Source organism: Leptopilina boulardi, unplaced genomic scaffold (assembly GCF_019393585.1).
Source record: "Leptopilina boulardi isolate dan_hultmark-lab unplaced genomic scaffold, ZJU_Lbou_2.1 LbouV2_330, whole genome shotgun sequence".
In the NCBI taxonomy this organism is placed as follows: domain Eukaryota; kingdom Metazoa; phylum Arthropoda; class Insecta; order Hymenoptera; family Figitidae; genus Leptopilina; species Leptopilina boulardi.
This window is the reverse complement of record NW_026137897.1, coordinates 2,011,957-2,037,380: the sequence shown is the minus strand read 5'-3', so window position 1 is coordinate 2,037,380 and position 25,424 is coordinate 2,011,957. Positions and strand designations below refer to the sequence as shown.

At 21.3% G+C, this 25,424-nt stretch overlaps 4 protein-coding genes and 1 long non-coding RNA gene across 5 annotated transcripts; 1 reads left to right on the top strand and 4 right to left on the bottom strand.

Moving 5' to 3' along the window:
* The first annotated feature begins 21 nt into the window (after nt 1-21).
* Nucleotides 22-25,209, top strand: LOC127285092 (arylsulfatase B-like). The gene is made up of 10 exons (XM_051310901.1): nt 22-120; nt 17,214-17,278; nt 17,410-18,277; nt 19,700-19,859; nt 22,498-22,724; nt 22,908-23,148; nt 23,268-23,425; nt 23,605-23,896; nt 24,265-24,581; nt 24,659-25,209. Exons 3-10 carry the CDS (start codon nt 18,158-18,160, stop codon nt 24,896-24,898), a joined length of 1,755 nt encoding a protein of 584 aa, XP_051166858.1. The 5' UTR covers nt 22-120; nt 17,214-17,278; nt 17,410-18,157; the 3' UTR covers nt 24,899-25,209.
* LOC127285095 (uncharacterized) lies at nt 345-792 on the bottom strand. Its single transcript, XR_007843562.1, has 2 exons — nt 563-792; nt 345-485 (listed from the first exon to the last, which is right to left on the bottom strand). It is a non-coding gene; the product is annotated as an uncharacterized LOC127285095 (long non-coding RNA).
* Nucleotides 4,741-10,362, bottom strand: LOC127285091 (zinc finger protein 480-like). Its single transcript, XM_051310900.1, has 5 exons — nt 8,501-10,362; nt 6,826-6,908; nt 6,163-6,478; nt 5,818-5,921; nt 4,741-5,476 (listed from the first exon to the last, which is right to left on the bottom strand). Exons 1-5 carry the CDS (start codon nt 9,909-9,911, stop codon nt 4,844-4,846), a joined length of 2,547 nt encoding a protein of 848 aa, XP_051166857.1. The 5' UTR covers nt 9,912-10,362; the 3' UTR covers nt 4,741-4,843.
* On the bottom strand, nt 10,444-11,337 carry LOC127285093 (follicle cell protein 3C-1). The gene is made up of 3 exons (XM_051310902.1): nt 11,009-11,337; nt 10,717-10,788; nt 10,444-10,649 (listed from the first exon to the last, which is right to left on the bottom strand). The coding sequence occupies exons 1-3, from the start codon at nt 11,270-11,272 to the stop codon at nt 10,521-10,523; spliced, it is 465 nt and encodes a 154-aa protein (XP_051166859.1). The 5' UTR covers nt 11,273-11,337; the 3' UTR covers nt 10,444-10,520.
* LOC127285094 (uncharacterized) lies at nt 11,467-15,902 on the bottom strand. The gene is given in 4 exon segments (XM_051310903.1): nt 11,467-12,058; nt 12,061-12,350; nt 15,310-15,477; nt 15,602-15,902. Coding segments are annotated over 4 exon segments (1,095 nt in total). The 5' UTR covers nt 15,711-15,902; the 3' UTR covers nt 11,467-11,530.
* Nucleotides 25,210-25,424: the final 215 nt, after the last annotated feature.

The following is a 25,424-nucleotide window of genomic DNA, read 5'->3' as shown; positions in this document are numbered from 1 at the left end:
CTTACAGAAGAGAAGAAGAAATATTTTAGTTATTTTTACTATTTAACTTGTACAAGTATGTACAATTATGTATTATTTATTATTATTTGCCATGTGAAAAGTTTTGTCACCTGAATATTGGTATGTATTAAATTTGAAATTAATTATTAATGTTAATAAACATTAAAATATAAGTAACTAGATGAATAACATTGGAAAATAGTTGAAACAAATTTATTTGACAGGTTAAGAAAGTTTTATGTATGATTTAAATGATTAAAATTAGTAATTTAACCTGAAAATAAGTTTTGGATAAGTAGATTTAAATTCTTCTGTTATTTAAATGTAAAAAATAGAAACGAATGTACAATTTCAATTTTATTTATTCGTACAAGAAAATTACATTTCTTTTTGAATTTCACTGCAATTTTTTTTTTTTTTTTATTTCTATTATTGTTGATCGCGAAAAAAACTTGTAGTAATTAAATAATTGTTTATTTTTAAATCTGTGAATTTAAAAAGTAATAATAATAATTAGTCAATAAAAGTGATGTCAATTTTTTGTAAATATATTTTTACTTACTTTCAAGTAAATTTTGATTTATCCAAGACAAGTTCTAAACATTTTAGAACACACATTGGTACAGCATCCATTTGATGGACTGTCTGGATTACACCATTTACCTTCTCTTTTGCACGCGGCATTTATTGTCGTCAAATAAAGACTTAAAAATAAACAAAATAACAAAATGTATATATTTTTTAAGGAATACATTTTTATTTTTTTTTTAACTCGAAAACAATTTTAAATTTGAAAAATAGTAGTCCAATTTTTTTGTTGCAGTATTTATATATTTTCTTTTTTTGATAAGAAATGTCCATTATGCATTTTAATGTAAAAACAAAAACAGAAAGTAATTTTTTAGTTCCTTATCAACCGCCATGGACAACAATTATCTAAAAAAAAGGGGAATTTTTTAAGAAAGGAAAATTATTTTTTTTATTTTTTTTTACTTGTATATATTTTAATAATTGTTACTATTTTTAATATTATTTGAAACGAATTTTTTTTCTACTTATATATTATAATAATAACAATAATAATACAGTGGAACCTCGATTATCCAAACCTCTATTATTCGAACCCTCTATTATCCGAATCGAAAAACATTTTATCCGAACTTCTATTATCCGAACTATTTTTTGGTCTCCCGAATTTTAAATTTTATTTTCTCTATTTATTTTATCATTCAAAGCAAAATAACCAAATTTATGCCAAAAAAAATCTTAAAAATTTCCGAATTTTCTGAGTTTTTAATATATTATTAATTAATATATATTTACATATATGTATATACTTATGTATATTTAAAAACATATGTATTAAGTTAAATATATAGTTCAACTGTACATTTTTTTACTTTAATTATAAAAAAAATTAAAATCTCTATTATCCGAATTTTCGATTATCCGAACCCGGCCTTGCCTAGATTAGTTCGGATAATCGAGGTTCCACTGTAATAAAATATAATAATAATTTTTTTTATTATCAGAAATTATAATTTTATTTATTTCAATTGGAGTAAAAATTAAAATTTTTTTGAATATCAAATTTCAGAAAAATGTTTTATTGCAATTTGACGGTAAAATAAATGGTTTATAGTTAAAAAAAAAAAAAAAAAATTGTCGCGACTTGATGGTAAAATAAATTGCCAAGTCAAAAAATACAAATAATCATTTGAGAGATAAAAAGTATTTGTTCTGTAAAATTAAAGAATTATTATCAGCAAAAAAAAAAAAAATTATCGGTAAAAAATTAATTATATTTCAACGACAAAATTTGGTTGTATTATTTTATTTTTTGCACAAATGAAATAGAAATTACAATATAAATTTGTAATTTATATAAAATAGTTACTCAATTATTAAAGACATTTGCTTCTTCTTCTAGAACACATTTGATAGCAACATTCACTACTTGCATCACATGTTTCACCTTTATTTTTACATTTGGCATTTATTGTCATTAAAAAATAATTTAAAATCAAATAAAAAAATATAAGATATATTTTTAAAGAATACATTTTAATAAATTGCCAACTTTGATCAAGTTTCAAATGAAAAATAGTTAATATATATATATAGCTGCGTGTTTGGTGCAGTATTTATATAATTTTTTACGTTAAGGAAAAATTGTTTTAACAATTTGGAAAAGGAAAAATAGTTTAAATACACTTTTTTTATCTAAACAAAAAAAAAACAAATTAAACAAATTATTTTAAAAACAAAAAAAAAATAATCCCTATAATTTAAAAGTAATTAATATTTTATTTTAAAATAATTTCATATATAATTCCAAAAAATTCCAAAATTATAGGTATATTAAATATAAATTTAAAAATAATTTCAATTAAAATTGATAATTTAAAATTAAAAGATATTTACATTTTTTAAAAAAATGTAGAATCAGAAATTTCGGAAATAATTTTAAAAAATCAATTTTCGATTTTAAAATGGAATTTCATATTTTTTTTTTTTTTGCCATTTAGTTTTCCAAATTGTTTCGAATTCGGATATTATTTAGAAATAAAATTTCTTTTTTCTTTAATTTATTTACATTAGCAGTATTTATATAATTTTTTCATACATAAAAAAATTATTGTTTTTTCAAAATTCTGGAAAAAAAATTAGAATAATTATTTGCAAAAGAAAAAAATAATTCAAGTTCTTATCTAACGTCAAGGAAAACAAAAAAAAATTAATTACGAAAATATTTTACTTTTTTTTCTATTTTTATTATTCAGAAAAAAGAATATTTATTACTAGCAAAATTAAACGCGCGCAAGAGCGCCAAATGGAGTATTTAATTGCTGTTATAAAGAAATTAAAGATTAATATTATCAATAATAATTTAATTTATTAGAATAATATTACATATTAAATGATAATAATGAAAATTATATGTTTACAGGCCTCGGATTATACGACTTTTTCCGACTTTTTTCAAAAATACGACTTTTATCGACTTCTTTTAATAAAGTGCGACATTTTTTTTACATTTAAAAAAAAATGTAAATAAAATACATTTTTTTAGTATAAAATGTAGATCTTCTTCAGATCTTCTTCAATTCAATTATTTAACAAATTTTGAACTAAAATGATTCTTCACTAAATTAATTATTTTTAATAATTTTAATGAAATACATCACAAATTCAATTATATCAAAATTATTTTTCAATTAAAATTTTTATGAAATTTAACAATTGTTTATAATTTAAAAAAAAATTACAATAAAATTGAATTATTTTTTAAAAATTTCAATTCAAAAAAAACTAAAATTCAATTATTACAAGAAATTTTAATTCAAAATCAATTAAAAATCCAATAATTATCCAAAATTTTCAATTTAACATTTAATTATTTACCAAGTTTTCAATTTAAAATGTAATAAAATTCAATTATTTTCTAAAATTTCTATTCAAAACTAATTATCCAAATTTTTAATCAAAAATGAACTTAAATTAAATTATTATCCAAAATTTCAATTAAAATTCAATTATTTCCCAAAATTTTCAATTCAAAATGAACTGAAATTCAATTATTTTCCAAATTTAAAATCAAAATTAAATTTCATTATTCTCAAAAATTTGAATTCAAAATTAATTGAATTTTCAATAATTTGAATTTAAAAGCATCTAAAATTTTATTATTTCTAAAATTTTGCATTGAAAATCTTTTTTTTTGAAATTTAATAATTTCAATTATAACTCTAAGGAAATACAATTATTTTTAACTATTTTAATAATATTCTTTGAAAATTCAACTATTTGAAACCATTTTTTACTTCAAAAGTTTTTAAATTATTTTATTTTTATCTGTAATTTCTAATAATTAAATTTTTTTTGTGAAATCATCTAAAATTTTAATTACAAAACACTTAAAGTTTCAATTAATTTCAAAAATCTCAATTTTAAATCTTTGAAAATTCAATTAAATTTAAAAAATGTTTTCCAAAAATTGTTTGATAAATTATTTTTAGTTCTGTAAAATTTATTAATTGTTTGAAAATTAACAATATTTTTTGAAATTTAATTATTTCTAAAAATGTCAACTTTAACCCTTCGAAAAGGATTATTATTAAAAAAAAATGTTTAATTTAAAAATCTGTAAAATATTTTTGTTAAAATAAGAAACAAATCCACTTTTTTTTGGAATATAAATCGACTAAAACGACTTTTTTGTGTCTTTAAGATGATTCGAGGCCTGTGTTTTTATGATTAATATTTAATAGGTATTCGTTGGCCCCTGGTACCTTATAAATTAACTTTTAAAAATAAATTTTTTTCAAATTACTATCTTGTACGAAATTTCCTGGCGCATCTTTTTTCTCATCATAAATTTTTTGTATTTGTATACAATTTTTAAATGAATATACAACTTTAAACAAAAATTTCGTTGGTAAACGTTGTGTACTTCAGCTTCGTGATTTGAATTTTCGAATTTGGAATTTTAAAGAAACTTATTCCGAAATTTAGAAACACAATTATACAACTTTGGCAAAAATGAGAAAAAGAATTGTCAAAATTTGACACGTCATAAGATTACTATTCTAAAAAACACGTGAAATCAGAAAAGGCCAACTTCAAGTTGGGACAGAAGGACAGACCAAGCATTTTATTATTATATATAATTTTGATTATTATTCGATGGAAAAATTACTGGAAAAAAGAATTGAATTTAATGAAATAAATAAAAACAAATTGGAAACTTCCAATAAAATTTATTTTTATATTAATATTCTTTGAATACAATTTCTTAGACACAAAATATTTGTATTTTTATATAAAAAAAAGATTTATTTAATTATTGTTCTTGATCAATTCCATAAATAAGTTCACTTAATGATGCATCATCTATTGTTCGCATTGAATTAATAATAGGATTATTTTCAAATCTTTCGCGAATATTACCACGACTTATTCCCATTATTTCTAATCTATTTTGATTATCATTTGAAAATGTATCATTAATTTCATTTACATTTTCTTTTTCAATTGGACTCGATAATCTCAAATGTTCCATTTCAGTTGATGGTGTTGGTACATCTTTTTCATCTGGTAACATCATCATTGAAAATATATCTTGTGGCACTTCTAATTGTAATTTTTCCGTATTAACATGTTCTTTCATTGATACTTTATAATTTACATTATTTCTCTCTTGAATCCAATTATTTTCCTCTTTATCGGCAATTTGCGATTCTTTTTCTTTTGCATTATCAATCAAATCAGATTGTCGTTGTAAAATTGGTTCACCTTCTTCATTCATTAATAAAATAAATTTATTTCGTTCGCTACATTTTCCTTCAACAATTTGTGTTTCATTTTCCTTTGGTTCGGAAATTTGCAATAGACGTTGAAATAAAATTTCCGAATTTTGCGATGATAATCCCTCTGCTGTTGCTGGTGTTTGACATTTATGAGTTCTTTGACTTACCTGTGAAAAAAAAAATATTTACATATATGATTTTATTTTTCACATACAAAATTATACAAACCTCGGATCGAGTTTAACGCGCAAAAAAGTCGATTTTTTTAATTTTTAATAAAATTAGTTAATAAATATTTTACTTAAAAAAAAATAATGTTACTAGATTATTCATTATATTAATTCCTTAATAAGAATAGAAAAAAAGAAAGAAAGAAAATTTATTTCTATTTCAAAATCGAACTAAGACAAATTTCCAAAATTTTAATTAATTAATTAATAATTTGTAAGAATTTATTTCGAAAAACGTTTATAATCCGAGGTCTGAATTATATTTTATTTTTATTTACTTTATATCGAAAGCATTTGCCACAATTTGTACATTTATAAGGCATAACTCCAGTGTGAATTCGTCGATGTACCAAATATGAAACTCGTTGTCGAAAACATTTTCCTTTAACAAAAAAAAAAAAGAGAGAAAAATTATTTTTACTATTTTACTAATTTTTATTTACTATTTTAATTTGAAAAATACACTCACCGGTCAATTTGGCTCTTTTTTATGAGAGTAGAAAAAAAACATGCAACACGGAATATTATTTTATGTTAGTAAAACTGGAAAAAAAACAGAAAATATTTTTTTTTTTTTACGTAAATTTTGTTAATTAGGAAAAGAAAAACGTTTTTCAACTAACCACAAGTTTCACAAGCAAATGGCTTTTCTCCCGTATGTATCCTTTCATGATTATGTAAAGTTGAAAGTTCCTTAAATGATCTTCCACATGTATTACAAGTATGTGGCTTATCATCCTTATGATACAGCCTATGCTTATGATATGATTGTTGAAATGTAAATGTTTTATCGCAAATATTACATTTATATGGCATTTCGCCTGAATGAAGTCTTTTATGTTTTTTCAAAAAATATTTTGTTGTAAACATTTTACTACAAATATCACATTCCCATTGTTTGCCATCGTGAGTTTTTAAATGCTGTGTTACATGTTGTTCCTGAAAACAAAAAAAAAGAAAAATCCTTGCAAAAAATTAATATATAATTTTTGTACTTCATAATTAAAAAAAAAAGTTTTCTTTACGGGTATTTTAATATTTTTTTATTATATTAATTTATTAATTATAACATTATAAAATAACAATTTTTGTATAAAATTTTTTATTATTTAAAAATGAAATTTTCATATAAAAGTTTTCGATTATCAATAGTTTTTTTTAGCTTTTGTATTTTAATTTACATTTTAGCCTAAATAATATTTTCTAAAGTAATTTAATTTTTATTTAATTAATTAATTAATTTTTACTAGTTTTTATTAATTGATTTTTAAAAATAAAAGTTTTACCTTTTTAAAATTCTTTCCACAAATTGGACAATTATAACCATTTTCATTATTTGGTGATAATTCCGAATCAATTGTCAGGCAGCCTGAAAAAATTTTTTCATTAAATTCAAAAATTATATTTATTAATATTTTCAAAAAAAAACCAGGGTGTCTAACGGTCAGGAAAGTCAGGGAAAAGTCTGGGAAAAATCAGGAGAGAATTTCTTTAATTTCCTGGAATTTTTTTTAAATAAATTAAAATAACTATAAATTTCAAAAATTTTTTTACTTTTTTCCCAAAGCAAATGAAAATTAAAAAGTTGGCCTTAACACTCAATTATTAAGCATGTGATATATCTTATATTCATTAAGTAAATAATTATTTATTACTATTTATTGAATCTAATAAATGATTTTTTAAATTTGGATAACAATTTTTTTCAGTGAAATATTTGGTTTTTTAATATAAATAAAAATTATTTGATACAATTTTATTTTATCAGGTCAACTTCAAATAAATTAAATTATTCATTAATACGAATAATTTATTATTTAATTGCTAATACCCACATTAAACTTATAAAAATTTTTACGGCGTCGAATATTAAATTATCGAATTTCTATTTAGCAAAATTGTATAAAGTGGATTTTATATTTTATGCAAAATTTTCAATTTACATTTAACTAAAATTCGATTAAAAAGAATTTCTATTTAGCAGAACTCTTATAAAGCATTTTTTCTAATACTTTTTAAAAATTTTAAATTAATATAATATGAGCCAAAAGTTCTGAACGTTCAAATGAACAAAGTATTTTTTTCAATCTATAAATTAATAAAAATTATATTGTCAATGTTAAATAAAACAGTTAATTAAACAAATATTAAATTAATAACTTCTTTTAAGATATTTAAAACAATATTTTGTAATAAAATTCGTATTTAAAGAAGGTTCAAAAAAAATTTTGTTCATTTGAACATTCAAAACATTTGGCTCACAATATAATTTCAATTTAACGAAATTTATGTCTATATAAAAATTGACAAAAAAAGAACTAGGTGGAATTTTTCTTAAATGAGAATTCAGTTAAATAAGAATTAGTTCGAATTAAAATTTTCTTTAATAAAAACTTTGTTAATTAAGAATTTTGTTAAATAGAAATTAATTAAATAGACATAAATTCCGTTAAATTGAAATTGTACTAATTTGAAATTCGATGTACTACAAAATCTGCTTTATATATAATTTTACTAAATAAAAATTTGATAATTTAAAATTTGACGCCGTAAAAATTCTTTTAAATTAAATGTTGAGAATATTTATACTTCCCCAATTAGTTTATTTATTTTATTTAAATAATTTTATTTTTTACGTAACATTATTTATTTGGTTCAAATACATATGAAATTAGTGGATAATAAACAGGTAAATTGATTTAATTGTATCAAAATAAATTTTATTTGATCAAAATAAAAATTTTTTATTATAATTTCGGTCAGGGAAAAGTCAGGGAATTTTTTTCCTAACTGTTGTTAGACACCATGAAAACGAATTTTCATATTTGCTATTTTTTTCTCATTTAAACGAATATTTAAATAGAACTAAAGCAAATAAAAAAATGAAAAAAAATAAATTAATTAAATAATTTAAAAAAAAAATATTCTTAAATATTTGGAGAATTAAAAAATTGGAAATACCTGAATTATAATTAGTGTGTGCAACTCTCATGTGAACCATTAAACTACCTCTCATTTTAAATACCTTTGTACATAAATGACATGGATAATTTTTCAATAAATCCTCAGGTCGAACATTTATATCTTTTTCGGCAATCATATGAACTAATTGTTTGTGTAGAATTAAAATTTTTCTATCATCACAACGATAACCACAAATATTACAACGTTCCGTTTTTTCTTTCGATGCCAATAAACGAAATGCTTTTAAATAAGGTAAAATTGGATCATTTATTTTTTCTCTATTTTGTGTTTTTTCATTTATTTCACAATTTTGCAATTTATTTTCATTCGATTTTATTTGATAGGAATTCTTTTTATTTTCATTTACAATTGTAATTTCTTGAATTTCATCTAAATTCTCAACTGTATCTTTAACAGTAATCACTGATGAATTATTTTGTATCCATGAATTTTCTATTGTTTCCACATTGTGAATTTTTTCATTTTGATGAATTAGAGATGAATTATTTACAATTAAATTCGTTGTATCTTGAAGAAAATTTTCTTGACTTTGTTGTAAATTTTTTTCCAATTGATTTGAATTTTGAATAAAATTCGTATCATTTTGAATTGAATTCATATTATTTTGAATAAAACTATTATTTTGATCATTGGAATTTGTTTGCAATGAATTTTGAATTAAATTCTCATTTTGAATTGTATTTGAATTATTTTGTAGTAAATTAGAAGTTTCTAAATTTGAATCAGTTAAATTAACACAATTCAAATTATTTTCTATTATATTTACATTATTTTCCAATAGAGAATTATTTTGCATTGAGTTTAAATTCGAATCTGTTAATATTAAATTTTGATTATTTTCAGACGATTCGATAATTTGTTTCTTTTGTTCATTATTTTGTTGTGTTAAATTTTCATCAATTTTTGAATATTCACAATTTGTTGAATAAATTTGATCGCTTATATTTTGAAGAAATATCACTTGACCTTGTTGTTTTGATTCATTATTTGAATTATCATGTGTAATTTGTGAATTTATAATTATTTCTTTATCTTTTAAAATAAAAGAAGATTCTTGTTCATTATGTTCAAATGATGTTGTTTTCTCATGAATTTCAGGTATATTTTGTGTTTTAAGAATATTCCATGTTTGAATGGGAATTGTTTGTAAATTATGTAAAATTTGAATATTATTTTGATTAATATTTTGCGTTATATTTGAATTATTTGCATTTATTGTATGTCCAAATAAATGAATTGTTAATTTATCAATTCCCAATAAAATTTCATTGCAAACTGGACATGCGAGTGGTCGTGTTGCAACGCTAACGAGGCCATTTCGCAAAGCATCTAAAGTATGAAAACCAGGTTGAGAGCACAATGGACATGCTAAAAGTCGCGCGCACATTTTCCATAAAATATTTAAATTTGTATTTTTATTTATTTTTTTTTTTTTAACTTTCACTTTTCTTTTCTATTAAACACCAAATATGTCATTGTTAAAAAAAAACAATTTTTTTAAATCTGAAAAATGAGAAAAAAATTATTCACTTATTTTTTTTTTTAGTAATTCACTTGAATTTTTGGATTGCAAAATCACACTTTATGTCCCTGAGAAAATGATTTAAAATAATTAAAAAGGTCCTTGATTATGGAGGTTATAATTGTTATACTTTTTGTTGATAAGATTTTGGAAATAATTTCTATTGATAAATTGAAAATTATTTAGTTGGAAAATTTTTGTTTTCCTCCAAAAAAAAAGAAAAATAACACAATCACTGTATTCCTTTGAAAATTTGGAAATTCATTTTTCTGACACAGAATCTAAATATAGGTTTCAACAACTCGTAGGCATTAATCTTAGATCACGAGGTTCGGCGGCCAAAGACGAGATTTTGGTCTAATTTTAATTCAAAGCGGGCTGTTCGAATAAAAAAGAATTTAGGAAAAAAGACAGATTTTTTTTTATTGCATGCAAATAATATTATTATTATAAATAAGTTTATATATTTTTTTTTTATCGGACTTTTAATGCTTCAATTAATCTAACAGGACACTTGTAAGGATTTCCATCTTTGCAGCAAAATTCTCTCGATAGATTTGTATTGATCCATTCATCCTTACAATTTTTATAGAATAAATATGCCTGAAATTGTATTTTTTGTTAATTTTCCTTTTTCTAAAATAATGTTTCAATTTTTTTTCTAACTTACTCGTTCTTTAATACAATCACGTCCCAATGAACCGCACAGAATTTCTCCGCCATTTGAAATATATTTTAGAGCCTGTAAAAAAAAATTAACAAGTATTTAGAAAAAAAATTGTAATTCTATTACAAAAACGATAACATTCGGACAAATTGAATTTAGTTTTAACTAACTATTTAGAAATTTTATTAATATTTTTAAAAATTTAAAAATTAATTAATACCTTTAATTAATTAATTAAAAAAATAAATAAAAGAGATAAATTATATTTTTTATAAAATTAAAAAAATTTACTCACAGTATTTAAACAACTGTTTAAACAAATTCGATTTCCAATTGAATTACACGAAGTTGAGACCGTTTGTTTTTGTGATAAAATTGCCTTTTCCTTTGGTTGTTCCTTGCTTCCTTTTTTAAATTGTCCGCCCATAAATATTCCACAAAAACATCCATGCGATTTTACTTTTGTCAATAATTCACTTGTAGAATTTTTATTTAAGTTTTTTAAAGCACATGTATAATTGATGATAATAAATAATAACAACCATATTATAGAATGCATCTTTCATCAATGTTTTCTCAACTAATAATGATTTTTTCATTTATAAAAGTAAAATTTTTTTTCAATAATTGTGCAATTATAAAAACAAAATTTGCTGAGGAGTGCAAAATTCTATATATTACTTTCGCTTATAATTCTACTTTGACACATCTCTTGCATAATTGTATAAACATACAAATAAAAAAGGTCATCGAAATATATATAATTTTTTTTTTCAAAATACTTTCATATTATACAAATTTCGTTATTTTTTTTCTTTTAATTTGAACTTTGAATTTTTTGTGTTATACCTTCGTTTTTAATTAATTTAGCTTCACCTTCTAAAACAATACGATTTGTATTTGCCACACATTTATATTTGCATTTTATTATTTTTCTCACTGCAACTATTTCGACGGATATTTCCACAGTGTCACCAACAAAACATGGTTTTGGAAACCTTAATATTTGTTCAACAACAAGTGTACCGGGTCCTGGTAATTTTGTACCAAGTATTCCTGATAATAAACCATTTAAAAATGCACCATGAGCAATATTTTTCTCTGAATTCACATGTATTGGATTATAATCATTTGTTAATTGAGCAAATGCAAGAACATCTTCTTTAGTAATAACACGTAAAATTGAAACACGACTTCCTGGTTTTAAATTTGTCACAAGATTGGTTTGATTTGATGATTCAACATCGGGTATTGTGCAATATTTTTTAACCGATGTAAATAATGTGCGAAATGTTTTTGTCTTCATTGTGGAAATTAATTGTTTTTCTCTATTGAATATTAATTTATTCATTTTATTTTGTTGTGAATTTCTCTTGTTTTTTCAATTTTCTTTAAATCACAATAATCAGTGAGAAAAATTGTCGCTAAATTTCGTAATCGTGAACTTTTTACTTTTGAAAAACTAGTCATACAATTAATTATTTCTTCTGTGACAATGTCTTTTTTTGATTCGGGTGTTATGAGAAATATTAGTGTTGTAATTGCTGATAAAACAATTTCTTCGTCGGACGATGATAAAAGAGATGAAACTAATGAAATTCCCTGATTACGTAGAATATATTCTCTATTAACTGGATCTGAAAATATTTATAAATTCACATCGATTTTAAAAGGCGCAAAAAAAAGTCAATTTTTTTATTTTAATATTTAATTAGTTAATGAGTATTTTATTTTAAATAACTAATGTTTATTAGATATTAAATCTATTTTATTAATTCCTTAATAAGAATAATTCTATATAAATACAGGCCTCGGATCGACTATAAAGAACAAAAAAAAATCGATTTACATTCTAAAAAAAGTCGATTTTTTTTATTTTAATTAAATTTAATAATTAGTTAATAAATATTTTACTTTAACAATGTATCTAACAACTGCTGGGAAAAAAATTCCCTCACTTTTCCCTGACCGAAATTATGATAAAAAATTTTTATTTTGATCAAATAAAATTTATTATGATACAATTGAATCAATTTACTTGTTTATTATCCACTAATTTCATATGTAATTGAACCAAATAAATAATGTTTCGTACAAAATAAAATATTTCAGTGAAATAAATAAACTAATTGGAAACGTATAAATATCCACAACATTTAATTAAAAAGAATTTTTACGACGTCAAATCTTAAATTATAAAATTTTTTTATTTAGTAAAATTATATAAAGCAGATTTTCTAGTACATCGAATTTCAAATTAATACAATTTCAATTTAACGGAATTTATGTCTATTTAATTAATTTCTATTTAACAAAATTCTTAATTAACAAAGTTTTTATTAAAGAAAATTTTAATTCGAACTAATTCTTATTTAACTGAATTCTCATTTAAGAAAAATTCTACCTAGTTCTTTTTTTGTCAATTTTTATATAGACATAAATTTCGTTAAATTGAAATTATATTGTGAGCCAAATGTTTTGAATGTTCAAATGAACAAAATTTTTTTTGAACCTTCTTTAAATACGAATTTTATTACAAAATGTTGTTTTAAATATCTTAAAAGAAGTTATTAATTTAATATTTGATTAATTAACTGTTTTATTTAACATTGACAATATAATTTCTAATAATTTATAGATTGAAAAAAATACTTTGTTCATGTGAACGTTCAGAACTTTTGGCTCATATTATATTAATTTAAAATTTTTTAAAAAGTATTAGAAAAAATGCTTTATAAGAGTTCTGCTAAATAGAAATTCTTTTTAATCGAATTTTAGTTAAATGTAAATTGAAAATTTTGCATAAAATATAAAATCCACTTTATACAATTTTGCTAAATAGAAATTCGATAATTTAATATTCGACGCCGTAAAAATTTTTATAAGTTTAATGTGGGTATTAGCAATTAAATAATAAATTATTCGTATTAATGAATAATTTAATTTATTTGAAGTTGACCTGATAAAATAAAATTGTATCAAATAATTTTTATTTATATTAAAAAACCAAATATTTCACTGAAAAAAATTGTTATCCAAGTTTAAAAATAATCATTTTTTAGATTCAATAAATAATAGTAAATAATTATTTACTTAATGAATATAAGATATATATCACATGCTTCATAATTGAGTGTGAAGGGCAAATTTTTAATTTGCATTTGCTTTGGGAAAAAAGAAAAATTTTTTTTGAAACTAATAGTTACTTTAATTTATTCATAAAAAAATTACAGAAAATTAAAGAAATTCCCTGACTTTTCCCTGACCGTTAGACACCACGAAGCTGAATTACGCAACGTTTATGATAAACGATTTATAAAGAAATAATTTTTTAAAATGAAAAATTCTATAATTATTTGCCTAAAAAATATTTTTTTTATAATTTATTGATTACTGAAAACTACAAGAAATATTTTTTAGGCGAAAAATTATAGAATTTTTCATTTATAAAAATTATTTCTTTAAAAATCGTTTATCATATACGTTGCGTACTTCAGCTTCGTTTAGATACTTTGAATTTTGGAAGAGTTAAAGTTGAAATTTTTAGAATTAATTGAATTTCAAAAGATTTTGTTAATTTTCAGACAATAATTAAATTTTACAGAACTAAAAATAATTTATTAAATAATTTTAGATAACATTTTTTAAACGTAATTAAATTTTCAAAAATTTGCAATTTCAATTTTTGAAATTAATTCAACGAGTGATTTTTAATTTAAAATTTTTGATGATTTCACAAAAAAATTTAATTATTAGAAATTACAGATAAAAATAAAATAATTTAAAAACTTTTGAAGTAAAAAATGGTTTCATATAGTTGAATTTTCGAAGAATATTATAAAAATCATTTTAAAAAAATTGAATTTCGGAAGGATTCTAATTGAAATTATTAAATTTAAAAAAATTTTATATGAAAAATTTTAGAAATATTTAAATTTCAGAAGCTTTTAAATTAAAATTTTTGAAAATAATTGAATTTCAAAAGATTGTGTTAAATTTCAGACAACAATTATAATAAGAGAAATTTCTAGTGATTTCTGTTGATGAAGAATTTATTAGAAATCAGATAAAAAAAAAATTGAATACAAAAAATTTTTAATTGAAAAATGCTTTCAGATAATTGAACTTTCGAAAAATATTACAAGAATCATTAAAAATAATTTAAATTTTTGCAAATAATTAAATTTCAAGTGATTTTGAATTAAAATTTTTTGATAATTTTATTTGCTAATTTTTTTAAAATTATAAACAATTGTTAAATTTCATAAAAAATTTAATTGAAAAATATTTTATGATAATTCAATTGCTGAAGAATTTCATTAAAATTATTAACAAAAATTAATTTAGAGAAAATATTTAGTTAAAAATTTGTTAAATAATTAAAATAAAGAAGATCTTAAGAAGATTTGCATTTGTATACTTAAAAAGACGAATTTTTGTTTAAAAATTTTGTAAAATTTAAAAAAAAATGTCGCATTTTATTTAAATAAGTCGAAAAAAGTTGTATTTTCGAAAAAAAAATGATAAAAAAATCGTCTAATCCGAGACCTAAATTCATTTTTGTTTAATTGAAAAGAAAATTTAAAATAAACTCACCAGAGCATAAATTGCATAATCCACCAATTGCAAATCGTACGAGATTTTTGTTTTTCTCAGAAAGAACCTCGAGAAATAAATCTGTTATTCTTAATGTTCTTAAATAATCATAATTAATAGGATCATAGGCAAAATTTGCGAGATTTGCCAAAACTTGTTCCTTTGCGTCTGTAAATTGTTTGTTTAATTTTTTATTTTAAAGATCAATATAGGTTATGTTGTTATATTTTTAAGTTTCCATTAATGTTTTATATATATCTAAAAACCATGCAAATCAATACATATGAATTACCTCGAGATTTGGTGTTACGGAATTCTTCAATTAAGAGTTTTAAAAATGAAAAACGTCCAACTCCACTTTTACCGGTGCGTTGAATCAGCTGTTCCTTTCTTGAAAACATTGAAATATTTAAAATATGTCAAGTATTTGATAAAATAACATTGTTTGTTTTTCTTCTCGTAAAAAAAACTGTGTCAGATTTTTGTTTATTTATTATGCGAATTGAAATAAAAAGAAAGATAAAATTCACTACGCAGGTCACGGAGATGGAGAACACGAAAAATGTGTCAGAAGCAGAAGAAAATACAGAACAATTTTGAAGGTTATGTTTATATTGTCAATTGCGCCCCCAACGGATATTTCAATAACTATAGAATCGCGTTCATTGGCTGGTTTTAAATTTATGCGGGGAATTATTGTAATAGCGGACAAATTTAAAAAGTTCTAGGTGAAAATTATTTTGCTAATTATAAAATTTTAAATGAATAAATTCATTTACCTGTATTTTTAAAATCAATAATTAATATAATGACGTTTCATTTATTTTTATTGATAATAGAATAATAAAAAGAAATAATAAATTATAAATAATTTTTTTTTTACTTTTTAAATTATAATTTAATTTCTGTTAAATTTAATTATTTAATTGGTTTGTAAATTTAAAAAATTTTGGGGTTTAGAAATAATCTACTTTTTTTGGGTAAGGAAGCAACGAATAAAATAATTGTTAGGTCTAGTTGACTTCATTTGATCTCTTGAACTTAAAAGGAACGACTCTCCATTTAGAAATTATAATTATACAGACCTTGTCTTAGACTTAGATAGGAAACTGTAATTTTATCGTTTTTTTTTCCCAATAAATAATACAAAATTTTAATTAATAATTTTTAAAAAATTAAAAAAAATTTGAATTTAAATTATTATTAATTAATTAATTATTAATATCTAAATAAATTATTTTATGATTATTTAAATATTTGAATAATTATTATTCAAATAATTATTTAATTATTTATCTAATAATAATTAAATTAACAAAAAAAAATTATTTATGTGTATACAAAATAAGTTATTAAAATATTTAATAATTTATTTTAAGTTCCTAATTAAATTTTTATTATTTCGTTTTCCAATAAATAATTGTATTGGATTAAAATTTTAATTAATTACTACATTTTAAATAAATTTCAATATTTTTGGATTTAAAATTATTGTTAATTAATTAATTGTATAATGATTTAATTAATTTAATTATTATTATTTAATTAATTCAATTATGGTTTACTATTATTTAATAATTTATTTATTTATCTAATAATAATCAAATTAACAAACAAATTATTTCTATTATATAAAATTAGTTATTAAAAAATATAATCATTTTTTCTAAAGCTGCTAATTTTATCATTTATGTTGTTTCAATAAATAATACAAAATTTCAATCAATTATTACATTTTAAATAAATTTTAATATTTACGACTTTAAATTATTATTAATTAATTAATTTTATTATTATTATTATTTAATTATTTATTTATTTATCTAATAATAATCAAATTAACAAAAAAAATTATAATATTTGATAATTTTTTTTAAAGTTGCTAATTAAAATTTTGTTTACAGATTGTGCGATGAAAAATGGAAACAGGAAAATTCCCAAAGGAAAACAAAAACGAACAATTTTTTTCGTAAGTTCCGAAATTATTATAAAATTTTTTTTTTTTATTAATTAAATACTAAATTCAAATTTTGGATTTTAATTATAATTTTCCAATAATGAGTGTTAATTTGAATAATAATTTTCATTTCAAATTTGCAGGAAATGAAAAATAATGAAAAAGCAACGAAATAATTATTATCAAACTTTGCTTATGAAATTAAGCGTTAATTAAAGATCCGGAAATAATTTTATTAATTATAATGTTGTTCACCCTATAGGAACGCAAGAATAATATGTTTTGTACATTTAAAAAGTGACATAAGGTCATAAATAAGATTGAAGGGACATCAATTAAAAAAATGAAAAAATTTTCTCAATCCAGAGAAGAAGAAGAAGAAGAAGAAGAAGGAGCGCGTGCTATTACTGAATCATCATTATCATCATCATCATCATCGTCTCTTTTTAAATAAACACATATTTAAGAATGTGTTGTAGGAGTAGGGAAATGAGTGAGAAAACAATATCATCATCGCAAAGAGATGGGGGTCCGTAAGACTCTTTAATCACGTATTTTCTTCATTTACTCTAATCGTCTGGGTTTGTATGTCTACTCCCACCTTCGCTCCCCCTTTTATTTCATTCATGAAGATGAAGATTCCCCTTTTAAAAATCGTGGGCCGACTATATAAATGCATTTTGCCCTTAAGAAATTTCTCAGTATTTCTCAGTCGTGTTCTGACCTTGTCAGAATCGAAAAAAAATTATATTTTCAAAAAATTCCAAATTTTCAACAAAAAGAAAAGTATTTCAAAGAAGAAGGAACAATTTTACAATAAATTTTTAGGGAGAAAAATTAAGTGTTATTAATGATAAGTTTTGTTTAATTGTGTTAACGTGAAAAAAAAAAATGGTTAATTTGTTTATTAGGACGTGTCTCGTGCTATTAATTAAAGGATTTTTTATTGAAAATGCTTTCAGTCAATTTCAAACGTCGCCACATATTATCGTTATTATGGCCGATGATTTGGTAAGCTTTTTTATATTTATAATTTATTGTTAAATTGCAAAAAAAAATTTTAGTGTTAAATGAAAATTATTAAAAACGTTTTCTTCAATTTAACAGAAAAATAATTGAGAAATTAATTTTTTCTTATAAAAACGAAAAAATTCCAGAACAAAAATATTTCAATTATTTATTTATGGATTTTTAAATCATTTAAAAAAGAAATTAATTCACTTTACGAAATTTTGCTTCCAGAATTCTAAAGTACAAAAAAAAAATTGTAAATAATATCTGAACGTTCTTAAAAACAAAAATTATTAAAATTCTTTTTTTTATCCTTTTAGAGTGAAAATTTATTTATTTTAACCGATTTCTATATTTAAAAAAAAAATTATTATTCAGGGTAAAGAAAAAGCCAAGAAGTTAATTGCTTTCTTTAATTAATGATGAGTAAAGATTCAAAGAATGTTTCTTTCCCCTATACATCATCATCATCAAATTCCATATATATTATAAAAGCGAGGGAGTCATAATTATAATTTTGATATAATTATGGAATTGTAACGAATTAAATTTTTCTTATTATTAAATTTAAATTAGATCATTGAAAAAAAAAATTTATTTGATTCAAATTGTAACGAATTAAATTTTTATTATTATTAAATTTAAATTAGATCATTGAAAAAAAAATTTAATTGATTCAAATAATCGGTTACTTTATTATCAAATAAATATTTACTTGAACAAAATAATTTTTGATTTGAGTCAATTAAATAATATTTGTTTTAAATAGAGAAATATTATTGGTTCAAATAAAAATTATTTCGTTCAAGTAAATATTTATTTGTTTATAAAGTAACCGATTATTTGAATCAAATAAATTTTTTTTCCAGTTGGCAAATTAAATTTTAAAAAGGAATAAAAAAAATATCTTTTTCATCAATTTAAGGAATTTTTTTTTTTTTTTTTAATGAGATTCTAAAATTGTAACCTTCTTTACATAGGAGCATCTTTTATGATCTTGAATTATATAAAACAGTCTCTCAAATTATTGCAGACCTTAATATAGTTAAGACAATTATATATTGTCTACGCCCCCGTGTAGTAAATGAAGACATCCTTAAGATGACTCATTTTATTCTCTCTTTTTCTCTCTCTCTCTAAACAAATAAAAATTCCTTCCGAATGGACAAACCGGAGATCATCTTGCTCATATTGCATAATTTTTCTTTATTATAAACTTCTTTTTTAACACTTATTTTTTATTTCTTATTTCATCTCATTTATTCCTCTCTCGTCTCAAATAACCACAGTGATCTTATTTTTTTCAAATTATCACACTAATTGCTGATTTACATTTCCTTATAACGCAATTCTGAATAATTTTCATTTATTTTTTATTAATGTAGTATATAAAAAAATTAATTAATGGTTTAATTTTAATAGGGATGGAACGACGTGGGATTTCACGGCTCGAATCAAATTCCAACACCAAATATCGATGCACTTGCATATAATGGAATAATTTTAAATAGACACTATGTACTTCCATCGTGCACACCTTCGAGATCGTCTTTTTTCACTGGAAAATATCCTCTAAGAATGGGTTAGTTTTTATTTTTTAAAATTAATCTTTATTTTGCAAAAAAAAAACACCTTAGATAATAATAAAGTGAAATTAAAGTTAAAATAAAGAAGAAAACAAAAATCTAAATAATAAAATCATAATTAAATAATTCTTTGAAATTTTTTTTTAATTTTTATCGAATTAAAAAAATTAATTTAAAGAAAAAGTAATTTAAAAAAGATTAAAAAAAAAGAAAATGAAATGAAAAAAAGAATAAACGAATTACAAAAAGAATTTTAATTTTTTACAGATGAAATAATTGGTATTTTTAATATAAATAAAAATTATTTGATACAATTTTATTTTATAAATTCTTCGAAAATTCAACTATCTGAAACCATTTTTTACTTAAAAAGTTTTTAAATTATTGTATTTTTATCTGTAATTTCTAATAAATTTTTTGGTGAAATCATCATAAATTTTAAATTAAAAATCACTTGTTGAATTAATTTCAAAAATTGAAATTGCAAATTTTTGAAAATTTAATTACTTTTAAAAAATGTTATCTAAAATTATTTTAAATAAATTATTTTTAGTTCTGTGAAATTTAATTATTATTGTCTGGAAATTAACAAAATCTTTTGAAATTCAATTAATTCTAAAAATTTCAACTTTAACTCTTCCAAAATTCAAAGTATCTAAACGAAGCTGAAGTACGCAACGTATATGATAAACGATTTTTAAAGAAATAATTTTTATAAATGAAAAATTCTATAATTTTTCGCCTAAAAAATATTTCTTGTAGTTTTCAGTAATCAATAAATTATAAAAAAAATATTTTTTAGGCAAATAATTATAGAATTTTTCATTTTAAAAAATTATTTCTTTATAAATCGTTTATCATAAACGTTGCGTAATTCAGCTTCGTGGTGTCTAACGGTCAGGGAAAAGTCAGGGAATTTCTTTAATTTTCTGTAATTTTTTTATGAATAAATTAAAGTAACTATTAGTTTCAAAAAAAATTTTTCTTTTTTCCCAAAGCAAATGCAAATTAAAAATTTGCCCTTCACACTCAATTATGAAGCATGTGATATATATCTTATATTCATTAAGTAAATAATTATTTACTATTATTTATTGAATCTAATAAATGATTTTTTAAACTTGGATAACAATTTTTTTCAGTGAAATATTTGGTTTTTTAATATAAATAAAAATTATTTGATACAATTTTATTTTATCAGGTCAACTTCAAATAAATTAAATTATTCATTAATACGAATAATTTATTATTTAATTGCTAATACCCACATTAAACTTATAAAAATTTTTACGGCGTCGAATATTAAATTATCGAATTTCTATTTAGCAAAATTGTATAAAGTGGATTTTATATTTTATGCAAAATTTTCAATTTACATTTAACTAAAATTCGATTAAAAAGAATTTCTATTTAGCAGAACTCTTATAAAGCATTTTTTCTAATACTTTTTAAAAAATTTTAAATTAATATAATATGAGCCAAAAGTTCTGAACGTTTAAATGAACAAAGTATTTTTTTCAATCTATAAATTATTAGAAATTATATTGTCAATGTTAAATAAAACAGTTAATTAAACAAATATTAAATTAATAACTTCTTTTAAGATATTTAAAACAACATTTTGTAATAAAATTCGTATTTAAAGAAGGTTCAAAAAAAATTTTGTTCATTTGAACATTCAAAACATTTGGCTTACAATATAATTTCAATTTAACGAAATTTATGTCTATATAAAAATTGACAAAAAAAGAACTAGGTAGAATTTTTCTTAAATGAGAATTCAGTTAAATAAGAATTAGTTCGAATTAAAATTTTCTTAAAATAAAAACTTTGTTAATTAAGAGTTTTGTTAAATAAAAATTAATTAAATAGACATAAATTCCGTTAAATTGAAATTGTATTAATTTGAAATTCGATGTACTAAAAAATCTGCTTTATATAATTTTACTAAATAAAAAAATTTTATAATTTAAGATTTGACGTCGTAAAAATTCTTTTAAATTAAATGTTGAGAATATTTATACGTCCCTAATTAGTTTATTTATTTTATTTAAATAATTTTATTTTTTACGTAACATTATTTATTTGGTTGAAATACATATGAAATTTTATTTTATTTATTTTCTTTTATTTAGTAGATAGAAATTAGTAGATAATAGACAGGTAAATGATTTAATTGTATTAAAATAAATTTTATTTGATCAAAAAATAAAAATTTTTTATTATAATTTCGGTTAGGGAAAAGTCAGGGAATTTTTTTCCTAACTGTTGTTAGACACCCTGTTATAAAATTTCACACAATAATTAAATTTTACAGTATTGAAAATAATTTGTCAAATAATTTCAGAAATTTTTTTTTTTTTTTTTTTTTGAATAATTGAATCTCCGGTAGATTTAAAATTCATATTTTTTGAAATTTAATTCAACTTGAAGTGATTTTTTATTGAACTTTTCAGTGATTTCTGTTACTGATGAAAATTACAGAAAAAAAATTGAAAAATTTTTGAATTTAAAAAATCTTTTAGTTAATTGAATTTGAATATTATAAAAATCATTCAAAATAATGTTAGAGTTATAATTATATTTTTATTATTATTATATTTAATATTAAAATGTGTTATATAATAATTTCAGGTATGCAAGGTGGAGGAATTAAAGGCGGTGAACCACGTGGTATTCCATTGGATACGCCAATTTTACCTGAACATTTAAAAGGATTGGGATATGTAACGAGACTTATTGGAAAATGGCACGTTGGCTATCATACACCTCAACATACTCCACTTCATCGGGGTTTTGATTCTTTTCTTGGATTTTATAATAGCTATATTAGTTATTTTGATTACAGATATTCACAAGGGGTTAGTAAAATTATAATTTTCCATCGACTTTTTCAAAATATGTTAACGAAAAAAAAAAAATTTTGAATTTGTTTAGAAAAAAATAACGATTTTTTATAAAGAAATAAAATTTTTTTAAATTTTGGCTTTTTTAAAAAATAAATTTAAATAAATAAAGTAAATAAATAATTTTTTTAATTTTAGAATATGAGTGGTTTTGATTTGCATCAAGGAGACATACCAAGTTACGGTGTACAAGGCGAATATGCAACTGATCTTTTCACTGAAGAAGCACTTCGAATAATAGATCATCACGATCCACAACGACCTTTATATCTTCAAATTTCACATTTAGCTGTTCATGCACCACTCGAAGTGCCTTTAGATCATTTTAATAATAAGGAATTTGCTCACATTCGCGAATCGAATCGAAGAAAATATGCAAGTTAGTCATACGTTATCAAATATTTTTATATTTTTAATTAGAAAATTTATTTTACTATTTTAATTTTCAATGTTATCAATAATTAATAATAATAGTAAAATATTTTTTTTATTTTCCAGTGATGGTTTCGAGATTGGACGATTCAATTGGAAGAGTTGTTTCCTCATTGGGCGATAAGGGAATGTTACAAGATACAATTATTTTATTTCTCACTGATAATGGCGCAGCTTCAATTGGCGAATTTCGTAATTGGGGATCAAATTATCCTCTAAGAGGGGTAAAAGAAAAATTCTCTCTTTAAATCAAATTTAATATTTTTTAAACGATTTTTAAAAAAAATAATTATTTTTATTCTATTTATTATTTATTATTTTATTTTTATTCCTTAATTATCTTTATTTCCTTCATGTTATCATTTATTTTATTCCTTTTTTGTTTTTTTTTTTTCACTTACAGACAAAATATACATTATACGAAGGTGGAGTGAGAGGAACAGCGGTTCTTTGGTCGCCAAGATTGCAAAAAATGGCCGTTGTCTCAGAGCAACTTGTTCATATAACTGATTGGCTTCCAACACTTTATTCGGCAGCTGGTGGAAATTTAAAAGATTTGGGAAATATTGATGGCGTTGATCAATGGCCAGTTCTCAGTGAGGGTCGAGGATATGCACGTGATTCGATTGTATTGAATATCGATGAAATCACAAAAACCGAAGGAGCAATTCACAATCGATTTAAACTCGTTCGTGGTAAATTTTTTTTCAATATTGATTTCAATTAATTTAAATATCACAGAATTGATGATTTTTTTTATGGGAAATTCATTCACCCTAGAAAATGGTCAATTATTTGTTTGAATATTTGTAATTTTGTATTAATAAAAATTCGGCGTCACAAAAATTCGTATAAATAAAAACTCGGAAAAATTAAAATTTGTCGTCTTAAAAATTCGAATAAATTTGAAATTCGACGAATTGAAATTTCTGTAATTTTTAAAAATTCGAATCACATAAAATTTAATTGAATGAGAATTTTTTTTGTTAATAATTTTAATTTACTAAAAAAATTTAATTTTTTTAGTAAGTTTGAAGATTAAATTTTTTTGTTTATGAAAAAGGTTCCGTGAAGAGGGGATATTACGATGGATATCATGGTGAATCGGGTAGAAATCGTGAAGTTCCACTTTACAATACAACGAGAATTTTAAAAAGTGCAGTCTCAGGAAGTATTTCCGCACATCTTGGTGGACCAGTTACACAACCAAGTGCAATGATAAGTTTACGTTTACAAGCGACTGTTCAATGTTTTGCAAACACAACTTATTATTCGTATCCAATTCGTAACACTTTTGTCACATGCAATGAGACAGAATGTCTTTTTGACATTGTTAATGATCCCTGCGAAACAAGAAACATCGCTAAACAATATCCAAACGTAATTATTTTTTTTCACTTTTTTAAAAAAAATATTTAATATTTAAAATTATTAATAATAAATAAAAAAATTTGCAGAGAGTACAAAATTTGGATAAACTATTGGAAAAATATGGTCAACTTTTGCAAAAACAAATGCGACTTCCAATTCAATGGTTGGCAGATCCAAGAAGAAAAAATAACACCTGGGAACCATGGTTAACGCCAAATCATATGCTTTATGCGTACGCAAGTGCTGCATCAAAAATAAGCATTTTGGCTTATATTGCACACATTGGATTAGTTTTGATAATTAGTATTTTTAGGAATTTTATCTGATTAAAATAATTAACGGCACGTGTTTTCTTATCTCAAAAAAAAAAGAAATAATTTATCTGCTTATTGTAAAAAGCGATTTTGATTTTTTTTTTTTAATTTGTTCCTAAGAAAATTCATAATTTTTCTAATTTTTAAATCTGTTTTTTTTTATAAATTAGATCTCGATATATTTGGGGAAAAAAAATAATAGTTTATTTTTAGACACGTAGAGATAATTTATAATTTTTTTTTTTTATTTTATTTTAAGACTTTTCTAATTGTATTTTTATATTAAGTTTTAGAATTTTAAAATTAAAATTAGTACAAAGAAATTTTAGAGTATTAAAAATTTTTATATTCCTCGAGTACAATAACTAGATAAAAAAAAAAAATAATATTTTTACGAGGCCTTATATTGATTATAAATTCGTTTCGTTTTATATTTGAAAAATAAAATTATCTTTAAATAATATAAAATTTGTTGTCAATTGCACATTGAATTATGAAATCTAAATTTTCCATAAGGTAATGATAACAATTTATTAGA